The 14,656-nt window shown below is 43.0% G+C and overlaps 1 protein-coding gene across 8 annotated transcripts in view; it reads right to left on the reverse strand.

Annotated features, from left to right (window-relative positions):
* Window positions 1-14,656, reverse strand: part of MEIS2 (Meis homeobox 2) — a 218,630-nt gene that overhangs the window by 146,695 nt on the left and 57,279 nt on the right. For all 8 annotated transcript variants that reach the window (XM_070468960.1, XM_070468963.1, XM_070468962.1 and 5 more), the window contains one exon: window positions 8,914-9,059. In XM_070468960.1, coding sequence (XP_070325061.1) covers window positions 8,914-9,059 — 146 coding nt within the window. The remainder of the gene's footprint in view (window positions 1-8,913; window positions 9,060-14,656) is intronic.

Consider the following 14,656-nt stretch of genomic DNA (forward strand, 5'->3'; position numbering starts at 1 on the left):
CTGAGTGCTCTCACAACTGAGTCAAACTGGACTTTAATTCTTAACTGCTCCACCTCTCCACAGAATACACTTGCAAACTGTGGTCATGTGGAATGAAGAAATGGAAATTTTCTCTATGATCTGAATGAATATTCACGGGTTTCACTAAACAGCATTTAATGGCACTCTATTCTTGGAGTTTTTAAATAGCTGAATATTCAGATATGCACATGCCTATTTTCTTTTATTCAAGGGTCCTCAATTCTCATTTCCTTGAATTCTTAAACGTATTTTTAAACAATTATACTTCAGAGTGATATTTTATGAAATTAGGTGCTAAACTTTGAGCTAATCACTATTTTAGTTTCTTTTTGATGGTAATTTAATAAGCATTTCATTCTTCAATCTCTCTCAGTTACTTCTTTTTTTTAAATGTGTCTGTCAGCTCATAACTCATAATCTGGGACTTAATTTTCTAAATGTATCTCAGCTGAGATAAACGGGATGGTCTGATATACCTTTTCGTTTTTTTACTATTGGAGTATATTGCTTTGCAAAGTTGTGTTAGTTTTTGCTGTACATCACAAAGTGAATCAGCTACGAAAGTGAAAAGTGAAAGTTTTACTCACTCAGTCCTGTCCAACTCTTTGAGACCCTACGGACTGTAGCCCACCAGGATGCTCTATCCATGGACTTCTCCAGGCAATAATACTGAAGTGGGTTGCCATTCCCTTCTCCAACAGGTCTTCCTGACCCAGGGATCAAACCTGGGTTTCCCGCATTGCAGACAGATTCTTTACCATCTAAGCCACCAGGAAATCAGCTATATGTATACATATATCCCCTCCCTCTTGCTACTGCTGCTGCTAAGTCACTTGAGTCGTGTCCGACTCTGTGTGACCCCATAGACGGCAGCCCACCAGGCTCCACTGTCCCTGGGATTCTCCAGGCAAGAACACTGGAGTGAGTTGCCATTTCCTTCTCCAGTGAATGAAAGGGAAAAGTGAAAGTGAAGGCGCTCACTCGAGTCCGACTCTTAGCGACCCCATGGACTGCAGCCTGCCAGGCTCCTCCATCCATGGGATTTTCCAGGCAAGAGCACTGGAGTGGGGTACCACTGCCTTCTCCGCCTCCCTCTTGAGCCTCCTCATAAAGTTTGAAATGGCTTGACCAGTTTTTGCATTGAAGAGACTACACATCTCATCACCCCATGAAAGGCCACTGCTGCTGCCACTGTACTGGGGACTTTATCTCAAAGTTATTCATAATGTGGACAAAGGCTGCTGAATCCCAAACACATCAGGATTTCACATGCAGAACCCCTCATAATCCAATTCTAAATACCAAACTGGGAATACAAGTAAAAGGTTATGACACAACCGCATGCATTGTTTTATTCCCCCTCAAGAGAGACAAAGTAAATTTAGTTGCAATTTCATTTCTTCTAGAGGAGTTTCTAGGATTCAACATAACATTAAATTTTTAGCCTGTCTCTTTAATTCAAGAAATTGTAAAAACGACGACAGATGGCACACAGAACTGACTTATGTCCTCTATTCTTTACTGAAGAAGGGAGTGCATGGAAACTTTGATAAAGGCAGAAGCTACAGTATGCAGGTCACTATTAAAATCATCCAGTGACTCTTTGGACAGTTAGGAGCAGAACGTTCAGGCTTCCTTTTTAAGATATTCTTGAAAACCAGCGCTATGGTAGGTTGCCAGTGGCGATCACAGCCCTGATGTTCAGTACCCTCCTGTCCCAATAAGAACATGATGGATGTGCCATTAGCTCTGAACCTCCGCAACCTCTGAAATTACCTCTCTTCCCACCCCAATCTCCCGCCCCCACCCCTCAAAATCATTATGAAATAGGAAGAACACTCAAGCTTACAGTTAATTGGAAACACTGCAAGAGAAGCGGAATGCTTAGGACAGCATGTCCACAGGAAAATAAATCACCCAGTATTGTTATTTAATGCATTGTGACATCATTTCCTGAAATTAAACAGAGATGACACCAATTCAGACGATCTCCAGTATAAGGTTCCATTCAAATAATTCACAGATGTTTTCTCCCGGCAAGCAGGAAAACAATGCAAAGGCTGAGGCCATGGGCGGCCTCCCTCGGCTGCGTATTTGCGGGAGGCTCTTTCTGCTGGTGTTTTTCAGCTGTGTGTTCTGCACAGGCACCTCCTCACAGGCATGTCTCAGCCCATGAGCCTCACTCATATTCTGTGCACATCTGTATCCCTGAACACGAGAAAGGCCATCTTTCACTGCGTAAGTAAGGCCAACATTTTCTATTTGGTATTACGTTAGCCGATAGCAATTAGTATTAAAGTAGATGGATCTCAGAATCATGAGGGCACTAATTTCCAAGTAGAAATAGCTAATGTCCCTGAAATACTGATTCAATTAACCATTCGAGGCCCTTAAAAAGACGTCTAACGATGGACATTATCACAGTGTCTCCATGGATACGCTTGTGGAAATGGACAGGTGGAGAGACTGGGGTGGAGAAGAAGGCAACACCACATCTATCACCCATGGTGATTTCATGAGGTACCAGAGACCTTGAGCTGCAGGAGTCCAAGCACACACCAAAAGCCAAAGCACCTGACGTCTGCGCCACACAGTACAGCTTACAAAGTGGCCACATCATCTGAGCCTCACAGCCCCCCAACCAGCTAAGCAGAGCACATGTCTACTCTTCATTTCATAGGTCTGGAGATAGGTTCAGATTGCCAAGATTTCCAACTCACCCAAGATGACAGAGCACAAACCTAAGCCTAAAATTTCACATCCAGTGACCCTTTTTACAAACCCACACTGTGCTGTCTCTCAGACAGCCTAGACTTGAATGCTCCAAGAAAGCAGAGACTAGACTCTGTTCACGTACTTCCCTTATGGGAAGGGGAGATTCTCTACAAAAAGGAGGCCCTCCCAGAGGCATTATGAACTACTCCACAGCCTTTTTCTTCTCTATCTCCCACTCCATCCTGGAAGACTCACCAGGATGCTCTGGCTTTCCGTGGGCACCTAGACTCTCTGATGAGAGTGCCTAGAATCACTGAACAGCCATCTGATGCTTGCGGGCCTGTGTGCTAAGTCGCTTCAGTCATTTCTGACTCTTTTGCGACCCCTTGGACCGTAAACCCATCAGGCACCTCTGTCCATAAGATTCTCCAGGCAAGAATACTGGAATGGGTTGCCATACCCTCCTCCAGGGAATTTTTCTGACCCAGGGAAGGAACCTGCATCTGCTGCATTGGCCGGCGATTTCTTTACCACTAGCACTACCTGGGTAGCCCCATCTGACATTTACATGACTCTAGAAGGCAGAAATTAGACTATGTTATCTCCTGCTGACTTGTTTGGCAAAGTCAGTCTCTCCATCTCACAGAGTCCCAGGAAGGTATGTGATCATTTTGGTTGCCCAGTTCTACTGGTCAAAGTCTCCTGGTAGCTATTCAACCAAATTAAAAGTTGAAATTATAGTTGCTTTCCATTATATACCTATTGCTTTCCATTATATAACCAGGCATGGAGCCGAATAGTTTACATTGTCTCATTTAATGCCTGCAACACCAGTACTGAGTTGGTTCTAAAATTATCCCTGTTCTATTGATATGGAAAGTGAAGTCCAGAGACCTCGGTGCTCAAGACCAAAAATCTACTGCGCTGCAGATTTCAGACCCCGTGCTCTTAACCTTGACACTGTATCAACTCCTTGAGGAAAGAAACTATCTGGATCTATATAGGATGAAGAGAAACAGTTAAAGGGCAAAATAGTCTAGTCTTGCCTTCCTCTGTCTCTCATTCTCTCTTCTGTGTGTGTGTGTGCACACATACAACAAAAAATTTGAGATGACTAGACTGACTGTGATATGGTCTTGAATTAACTAGAGAAGAGATATCTTTCTCTATGTAACATGGGACTGTATTTATTCGTGATGTGGGCTCACTGTGTCTGTGAAACAATATACTTTAAATCACATTTTCATTACTCAAAACAGACCTTCACAAAATCCCATGAAACAAACTCTAATAGGCAGGGAGTGAAACCAGCGAACACCTGAGAGACAGGCTTCGTTCTGCTTCCTTTCCCAGCAGAGATATGGCAAGAGGCTAAGCATTTTGCCATGAACAAAGGGCAGAGTTTTTAGAACCTGCAGTTTCCAGGAGGCTGCAGGATATTGTATCACTTTGAAATAAATTTGCTTCTGATTCTGTACACATAGCTTTGAAAGAAGTCCCACATCTGCTAAGGGTGAGCTTTATCCCTATGTTTTCAAATAAGAAAAACTGTAGTCAGAAACGGGTATGAGCAAGTGGTGTCTTTGTGTGAGCACTTCCTGTTTTCATTCCATGATCAAATATATTCTTTGCAGCACAACTCGGGGAGCTCTTGAAGGTGGCAAGTGGAGGAGCCTGAGAGCCTAATTGAGTACACAAGGGCTTCTTGGCGTGGAGGAGTTTTTCATGGTTAAGAATAAACCGTCAGCCCGGGTATTATTTCTTGCTGTTTCTTTCTTTAACTATCTTTGAAGTCAAATAAAAACAGTTGTAATGGCAGGCTTACTTTTATGATATCATAATCTCCATGTGTTAGGGAAAAGAATATACTTCCCTAGGATTTCCCTACGATTTTTTGCCATTGGGTACTTTCCAGGAAAAGCACATACATTCCAACAGATTCTTTCCTCCATCTTCACTAGATTTCTTAGTCTCAGAAGCCAGGCAGAGCCGTCCACCAATAGAAGAGGGGGTAAGAGTAACATACGACACGTTTCGCTGGTTGAATTTCTAAAAAGTATTTACTTGGATTTATTTCCTTAAAATTACTGTGAGGATTTAAATATGTGGATTTATTTCCTTAAAATCATTGTGATGTTTAAAGGACATTCTGGAAATTGGTAGTTAGAAACGAGAAACTAATTATTTAGCTTCAGACTAAGCAAGTTTAAAGTGCTTAACTCAATATGGAAATTCCTCAATTCATCAAAGAGTTTGTTTTATTACGGCCACCTTGGATTTAGTTTAAATATTTTCCTCAATATCATCGATCAGCTGTGAGTTTATTACCTCCTCCCCTGAAGCTGGCGGAGCACAGGAATTTGAGAGAGTGTTTTAAAACTGTTACAGTTGTAGTGGAACTTGTTCCTCCAAGAAAACTGAAGGTTAATGATTTTTGTCATATTGAGACTAAGACTTAACAATTGCTACAGTTGGCCTTTGTTGAGGTGGGGTTCTTTTTCCTCTGGGCCTTTTGAGGTATTCAGAATAGGTGACAATAGCTTGCAGTTGAGAACATATGTAGAGAAACCCCTGTGGCTTATTGGGAAAAGTTGCTCCATGCTGGTTGGGTGTTTGGAAAAAAAAAAATACAACCAGAGTTCTTTTATGTTCTGCTAGTTAATGAATGCATGAATGTCAAAATGGGCCAATGGCCCATTCAGGGGGCAAAGCCTCAGCAACCCCCTTCTTTAAGAACACATCCTGAGATCCAAAATACATTTGCTTAACAAATTAAAATAATGAGATAATTCAATTAGCTTCTTTTTTAAAAAAGAAAGAAAAAAGGGTACATCGGGGATTATTGTAATACAAGAGCAGGTCATACTGCACAAAGGGGAACAAACCAGTTTGAAATAATGTTAAAGAGACTAATAATGAAGGAATGCACATTGAATCATGCACTTGTAAAGAAATTTACATGAAATAATAATTTAGACTACATCTATTTTCAGTGAGCTAGAGCCAACATTTCACTTTGAAAGTTGAAATTAATTAAATGACAGAAAAATATAGTGGGGCATCTCTATTTCCAAGAACTTCCTCATGCCTGTTAGTGCATAAGAAAAGGGGTCTAAATTAACATGTCGCTAGTTAGGGGGCTCTATTCTTGGTTTCTACGCTCAGAATTATAGCTGAGTAAATCTTTCAGCTCATTAAAGATTGGAAAGTAAAAGTTTTACAGGACCATCCTCATCATAGTTACTGAACCTCTTCTCTGCAGCTGGGGTGATGCTGGGATAAAGAGGGAAGATGTTGTCAAAGGGAAAGCTGACAATTTCCTTACGCACAAGGAGGTGCAGGAAAGGCTGGGGAGAAGAGCAGAGAGAGAGATGGACAGACAAAGCCAGTGGAGAAAGTAATAAAGGGGCATGGTGTAAAAGAAGGTTGTGGGGAGGAGAAAAAGAAAGCCCTTAATGGAAAATAAAAAGGAAGCGGGGTACTGAGAGGAGAGGATGACAGCGCCGAGTATAACCAACACACGAGTGCGGGAAAGCAGCCTGCAACGTGCAGATCCGTTTGAAAAATGGAGAAATGGCAGGTCCAGAGAACTTAATGGACTTAACTGAGGTTCAGCCATGACTCAGGAAAACTGAGCTCAAAATGTCAGTTTCCCAACTCTCCGGCTCAGGTTCTTTGAGTCTTCTCTCCCCCACGGTAAGGACAGGCATTAATTAAAGTTTTCAGCTGGACAGAGAATTCTGCACAAAGCCTTGTGCATATTTATCTAGATGAAAGCACCCTCGGGGTGGGGAGAAGGTACACAGTACATAGTACTGAGTAAATAGCACAGCCACAAGGAGCACCCAGGAATCTGCACAATTCCTCGCCTACAGTCGGGGTGCACAGTGGGTTCAACCCAGGACGACAGGGATATGGGAGGTAAGACACCAGCTGGCCAAGCAGGAGGTCCAATAAGCTCTGGATGCTTGGAGGAAGAGTCAAGGCACAGACCAGGGCGGTGAAGGAGAGAGTTGGCTTTAAAAGAGAAGTGTAGAGTAAGTCTTCTCTATTTGGAAAGGTTATGGGAGCAGGCAACTTTTTAAAAATAAGTAAAGCAAACAGCACTTTGCTTCTCCTATTTCCTCCCTTTGATGCTGAGCATTTTGATGGCAGAGGTTGTAAGGTTGATATGCAACTGCTCATGGTGATCATGATTCTAGCAAAGTCATCATAATGTGTAGAAAGGGCACGGAGCTGGGGTCAAGGAAGGCTTGGGTCCTGATCGCAGCTGGACCTTGAGCCAATCAGTTCCCTTTGCGGGTCTGAGCTTCCTGGTTTGTAAACAAAGCAGCTGCATTCTCTAAGATTCTGCTGTTCTATGATGTTGGGTTTTTTTGACTGAGGGGCTGAAAATACATGGGGATGTTTGCTTGAAAAGTAATTGCTGAACTCTTCACTTTCAACCAAGGAATGCTGAGCATGCAGGGAGCCAGCGGGAGGAAATCAGACAGGTGAGCTGGTGGGAGAAGACAGTTGCCTGCCATCTACTCGCCCCACCCTGCCTTTCTTACTTGCTACTCTAACCAAACAAACCTTCAGTTAAAAATGAGAAGCCCCTCCCCTCGCACTCATTCGACTTCCAAATGAAAAACATTTTACAGGTTAGTAAATCTCCAGCTGAGGTGATGTAGCAAAGAACAGCTGTGAAGTAATTTTGATAATGATGAGAATAATAACCACATGGCAAGGTTCAGGGCTTTGCTGTTGCAGCTTCAGTGCTCTTGAATAGATAAAAGTGATTAAATACTCCTGATTATCCCTGACCAATATGTAATGGATTTACAGCCCTTTCAATTAGTCAGTATTTGCTTAGGACTCATTATTTTGTCTTTGGTTAAGTAATCAGCCCAGAGACGGCATGTTCGGTCTAATTCCTCTGAGCCCAGTCAGCGCAGGGCCCTGACCTTTGAAATGGCCATAGCTGCAAGGCAAGAATAACCACTGCCACGGCAGCCTCGTTGGTACACCCAGCTAATCCTGACACCACCGGCCAGATCGATACACCTTAGTTTGCTACTAATGTCCTTACATCAAAATGGCCGATTTAGGAAGGGGAATCTATCCTGTAGCCCTCCCTGCTGCCGCCCCACCCCTCGCCCTTTGGAGCCCTGCTCAAAGAGTCGCTCAGCAGCCAGCGCCATAAATAAACGTGGAACCTTGTCCTGGACTCATGACACTGTAACTGATGTCATTCATTCAGCATGGCAACCCACAAGCTGGATAATCAAAGGCCTTCAGCTTTCAATGCGCTACTCTATTTTTAAGCTGCAGCCTAAACAGAATGGCCTGAAAACAATCTTATAGCAAGAAACAGCCTCTGACATCTTTACTATTTTCCCAGAATTTTCAAATGAAGGGTAAAATGCGAGCATGTAGTTCCTCTGCAAAAATATATTGTAATTTTTTGGCCTTGAGGGTCTCAGTCAATAGTGTGTATATATATATATAATGACACATAAAACCAATTGCAAACAGGAAGATAAACTGTTACTTGGAAAATGCTGCACATTGTTGATCTTTCCCCATAAGTGAACAGGATCGGCTTATAAGACAATAAACTTGAACCGCTAAAAAAGAATCTTTGATCTCTACCTTAGAAACAAAGGCATTATAGCACCTATAACCCTTCTGTGGTTGTCATATAAACACGTGACATGTTGCAAGCTGCTTCAGCGATTAGGGCTGCCCCTGATACCAGGCACTTGGACATACATGTGGCAAGGTGCTTTTTTTTTTTTGCTTCCTAAGAAGATGGCTTTCGTTAAGAGTGTAATCAGCAACATTTATGGATTCATGAGCTTCTCACAGCCGTTTCCCTTGGTAGCAGTTGCATTATCTGAAGTTGCTCTCATACCTTTTTGCATAAACAACACATTTATTCATATAGACTTTTTAGAGCCCTAAATCATTTTGAATAAGGTCCATTCCTGACCTATGGAAATAAAAACTCCTCCTTTCTACAGGGTGCTCTTTGGGTGGTGAGAATTGATAAAAACCTCAACTGCCCTGTTAGCCATCAGATTTCAAGAAAGGGAAAATAGGCACCTTATTTCAAAAAAATCTGTATGAGCCCATCTAATGTGCTAGGAGAAGGCAAAACAACAAAACTTATTTTTCGCTTTCATCTTGACTTACTGTGAGATGCTGGAAGAGCCATGCTCTCATGATATTTGTTGCTACTTTGGGGAAAATGCCTCTTTTCTTCTGACGTTTTTTGTCCTTGTCTGGATCATCATCGTCACCTGTGCCAGGTGAAGCTACACTGTTGTCTAAACCATCCCCTAGTAGAAAGAAACGAAAATACATTAGAGAAAACACAGAAAGGGTGCCAACAACAATGAGCAGCTAATGATGAGCTCAGCTAAGCTTGTTGAAAGAAATCCATTAAGCGGGTATATTCTCTTTCATTAAAGTATAATTGGAGACACAAATATGTAAAAGACAAAATTAAACCAGCCCTCTTCAAATGTTAATTTTGTGTGTCTCACACTCTCCCATATCATTAATTCAATTATAATTGTGCTCTTGACACAGTGCAGTAGCTCTTCGTCAATTATGGAATCCAATGTGGGAAAACCGCCATCAGAAAACCCATTCGGTGCAAATGCATCCCCATGCCCAGAGTGAACACATACTGTAGGGTAATCAAGTTAAATGTTCTGTAGTCTATATATTCTAGGCTGCCTGCATAGGTGACAGTAACTGTGTCACTGTTCATTGCACATAACACACTGCCTGCTCAGCGCCTCCTAGAACTGTCACCTCCCAAGCACACACATTCACATACTCCTCAGATGACCCTGGACTCAGCATCCGCGTGACAGGAAAACTTTTAGCTCTCTGCACCACTGATCATTATCATTAAAAAACAAAAAAGATGCACATCAAGGTAGGGTGCTCACTTAATCAGAAGTTTCTATCAACATCTTTCTCTTCTGTGCTTTTCTCTGGCATTAATTGTGCATTAGCAAAAATCATTTACTTTTAACAGTCATAGTTATTTTTTCTTGCCCTCCGGCAAAAATGCCTTGAAAGCCTGCCTGGAGGGCATCTAAATTATGTATCTGAAAAACTCTTCTGGCAAGGCATTGCAGGACCCCTACTTTCTTAAAATTCATACGAGCACGTCTTCCTGTTTTTGGGAAGGCATCAATCAAGAGGAGCAATATATGCCATATCCCTACATTAATATTTGAACTAATAACTTTAAAAAAAGGAAAGAAACAAGATCCGACTTGTGGCATAATCAAATGCAAAATAAATGAAGAATACGGGGACAGCACTGGGGCTTTATAGATGGCTGTGTTTTCCTTGCACATCATTAGCCTGGAGCCACACGAAAGAGGAAAACAGAGAAGTGGAGAGTTTATGCTCCCTGCTGGTGTTTAAGAAGCCAGGGTCCTGGAAGAACATCTGGGAATTGCGCTGAGATGGGGGTTTTTGTAATTTAAGAATAGACATTCATTAGCAGTAAATGCCATAAATCCCATGCTAAGTAAAAACCTTGTCCAAGAAAGCCTAAAACAATAAACTCTGTGCTCAATGTAGCCTGAGCTAGACGCTCCGCAGCTTCCCCGGGAACGCTATAGATCCACCAGCTCCTTCCCAGACCAGCTCCCTCCTCCTGGACTGGGCCACACTGGGGACATCCTGCCTCGGGCCCCTTGCCTCCTAACCTGTCCCGACTGCCTGCTGTGTGGGCTTCCCCATACCTGTTCTTTTCCCCTCTCGCCACAAAAACCCTCAACCTTCTTTGACCAGAGAAGCAGAAAAGCCACAGCAAAGAGCTGGCAGATTAATTTTATTGACATTTCCATTTTCACTGCAATGTGATACCCTCCATCACATGGAAGAGATGACCCTCACTATTTACAGACTGACAGGCCACTTCATTACAACCACCCTGCCCCAAGGCAAAGCAGATCCCTTCCATCTGCCCAAACACTAGAGCATGACCCCGAAGTTGCTGTTCTCTTTTTCTTTGCCGTCTGTTATGATAAAAAAAAAAAAAAAAAGAGTGAATCGAAAGGACCCCAAATAGTCAAAGAACTAATCAGGAGTACAGGGAAACAAAAGGCATTTGACTTATGAATCCTGGATGGATGGGATCTATCCAGTCTTCATCTGTCTACCGCCCCTGCACACTCACGTACACCGGGGGGTCACTTGCACAAGGACACACACACACACACACAAGCTCGAGCAGAGACACGCGTACACACTTTCCACCATGCCAAGTAACTGCTGCAAGGCAAATTCCCCCCACACTAATGGCTTCTGACTGCTCCTTGGCAACCCCAGCATTTTAACCTGGGAGGACGTGCTCTCCAAAATACAGACACTGGCGCGATCTCATCAGCTGTTCATGTGACACAGATGGAGAGTGGCTATTAGGAGCCAGGCAGTGGGCCTTGGGGATCTGAGGTACTGTTCTGTAGCCTGAGGCGATTTTGAAAAGCAGTACCCGGAGATGAGGGGGAAAAAAAAAAATCCACACTGCAAGTGCAAGTTTGAAGTCAGTCAGTCTGTCTGTCGACCTACCGTGGATAAAGATATCTTTGTCTCTGGGTGGAAAAATCTATGCGGGCTATCTGGATGTACATTTCGGATAATGTATGTATGGAATGGCTCTTCCTTCAATGTCTTCCAAATATAAAAACACACACTATAAACAATGCCTGTGTGTGTATATTTCTTCCTAAGCACATATGGTTTCTGTGTATATGTTTAAGCTGAAATTGTCAGGATTTTGTTAAAATCGCATTTTAGCTTTTTTTGATAGATTTTTTGGATATACTTATTTTAAAAGGTTAATGGCTTTAATTAAAGTAAGTTCAACAAAAAAAAAGGCACTTGCCTTTTTTAACCCAATCAATGACCTTAAAAAATGAGAGACAGCATTTCCATGGAGTATTTTCTCTTGCTAAAAAGCAGAGAGGGTTTCTAACACCTTCAAACTATATGATTCACTACATTTAGCTCAAGAAAAAAATATAGCTGGATTGAGCATCCTTCGATGACTGACTTAAACTGGAGAAGACAGGAGCATTACATGCATTTTAATATATAGCAGTCTATTTTATACAAATGTTAAATATTTGAATTTGAATCCACTGTAACAAATAATTGTAGAGAAAAATGAGCCTATTTTTATAATAACCAAATACTAGACATTAGATTTTTAAAATTAATATTATTATTTATACCTCTATAAAGATGGGAATTTCCTTTTCCAAACACACAATAAATTTGTTTTTCCAATGGATTGTGAACCAACTCCAGCACAGAGGACTAACAATAGCTATTTTTCTTTTAAAAGGCAACCATGTGATCTGCACCCTAAAACAAAACCATGCAAATGATACTAAATAAACCCTTAAAATGCATACTGTCTCCTTGTTTTAGGGCTGTATGTGTATTGGGATAGTTGGCAATCCTTGACATAGATGCCAAATGAGTTTCTGTGCCGAATAGGGTGGGTATATGGGCACAGATGCTCGTGTCAAGGAGGCACAGGAGGTAACAGTATATATCTCGGCATCTGAAGTTAGGGTTCAAGAGTGTGGAGTCACTGGCAGGGGCAGGACTGTGTCTTGTTTACCATTTTATCCTGAGAGCACACCTCCAGGTCTGAGCCAGGGCAGACACCCAGTGATTGTCCGCTGTGTGCGTGAAGGGCTGAACTTCTCAATGAGTTTATTCATGGGTCCTCCTCTGTCTTTGATAATCCCAAACCGGACGACTGCAGTCTTCATGGTACTGAAGGGGCTGAGTGGACTGCCTGAGTGCACGTGTTTGCATGCATGCTCAGTCGCTCAGTTTTGTCCGACTCTTTGTGACCCTATGGACTGTAGCCCACCATGCTCCTCTATGGGATTCTCCAGGCAAGAATACTGGAGTGAGTTCTATCTCCAGGGGATCTTCCCAGCCTAGGGATTGAATCTGTGTCTTCTGCACTGGCAGGCAGATTTTTCACCACTGAGCCACCTGGGAAGCCTGCCCAAATGCACGCAGTCACTTCTAAACACGCCAGGAACAACGCTTCTTTGAAGAACTCAATCCCCATTAGAGCCTTTTTGAAGGGCTGACCCAAGGCCATTCCACCAGCTTTGCCACCTCTGATGGGAAAAAACTAAAGACTACTGGGCGTGCTTCCTTTAAAAGGTTGCTAATCCCTTGACTAAAGGCATAATCTAAGTTTGGGGCAAAGATACTCAAAATAGCTGCATGCCTCTGAATGTACTGCATGTGACCATGGAAAGAAATACTCAAGCCTGTGGATAGATACCTTTGAAGTAGACTAAATTATCAGGGGAGATTGTTAAAAACATGGGTCCTCAGGCCTTATCCCAGACTTACTAAATCAAAATATCCTGAGGCAGAGACAAGGAATTTGTATTCTTAACAAGTTCCTTGGGTTTGGTTATGCAATCAGCCTAGCACAGATTCTTCAACTGGCTTTTAGAAGCCTCTGAACTAGATTACCTTCTAATTTGAGTTAAGATGAAACCTCAGGAGCAGGTACATGGTTAAAATTCTATGCTACTGCCATGAACGGGGTTAGTGGTCACAGCGAACAACTACAACCTGTAGGTTCCTGACCACCCAGCTGCTCTGTCCATGGGATTTTCTCAGCAAGAATACTGGAATGGGTTGCCATTTCCTCTGACAGGGGAATCTCCAGGAGATTCTTGGGTCTCCTGCACTGCAGGTGGAGTATTCCACTGCTGAGCCACTGGAGAGGCCCCAACTACAACCTGACCTGGACCTTATTCTCTGTGGGAAAGCTCTGGTGCTCTCCGTCACAGGTGCTGGTCAACACAAGGTGGTCCCACCCTATCTTCTGATGGTGAAGGTTCAACAGAAAGACGCTGTAGAACACCGGCTCTCAAAATACAGACCAGCACCCTTTAGCACTGGCAAAGAAATTGCAAGAAATGCAAATTCTTGGACCCATCCCAGACCCACTGTATCCAAATGGGGATGGGGCCTGAAAATCTGAGGGTTACTAAGTACCCTGGGTGATTCTGATGATGCTCAAGCTTGAGAACCACTGCGGGGGGCCACAGAGAAGTCTATAGCCTGCTAGCCCTGGTGGTCGTTGTCTGAATCTAAGCTCCAGGTCCTCCTCCTGTTTTCAGACTCTGAGGTATTCTGAGAGCATCTGCAGGGCTGGATTTACATCTGTGCTCTGGAGGGGGTCACACATCCTTTCCAAAGCTGAGCACACTGTGCTCAGGGCAGGGCAGTACCTGGGCAAGCAGCCCCGGTCTACACTTACCTAAAAGAGCAACACTAAGGGAGTCTCGTTACAAGGAGGTCAAGCCTGGGATACCATGGGTATCCAGCGGTGGGCAAAATCCATATCTGTAGCTGTGTAGCCAATGAATCAGGAAAGACATGGGGACATGGTGAGAAGATCCTCAGATGATTCTAAAGCAGAAATTCCCAATTCACACAATTCTTGGCCATATCAACTACCCAGGCAAAAGGACACCACTTCCTTTTATTGGCATACTGTCATATTTCATTTCGCTAAAAATCTATCTATATTCTAGACAACAACTGCTTGGCTTGAAATCAACAAACGATACAAACCGTGATGCTGTGCTATCCTGAGTCCAGGATGTGGCCTTCTTGCTCTGTCAGAAATATAGTGCAACAACCAAGAGAACTGGAGAAGGAAATGGCAACCCACTCCAGTATTCTTGCCTGGGAAATCCCATGGACAGAGGAGCCTGGTTGGCTATGCTGCAGAGGATCACAAAGAGTCGGATACGACTTAGCGACAAAACCATTACCACCAACAACAACCAAGAGGGTCCTAGTCCATCTTTTTCTTCCTAGTCCATCTCTCCATCTCCCTTGAAAAATTGCC

The sequence above is a fragment of the Odocoileus virginianus genome, chromosome 6 (assembly GCF_023699985.2).
Source record: "Odocoileus virginianus isolate 20LAN1187 ecotype Illinois chromosome 6, Ovbor_1.2, whole genome shotgun sequence".
Lineage (NCBI taxonomy): Eukaryota > Metazoa > Chordata > Mammalia > Artiodactyla > Cervidae > Odocoileus > Odocoileus virginianus.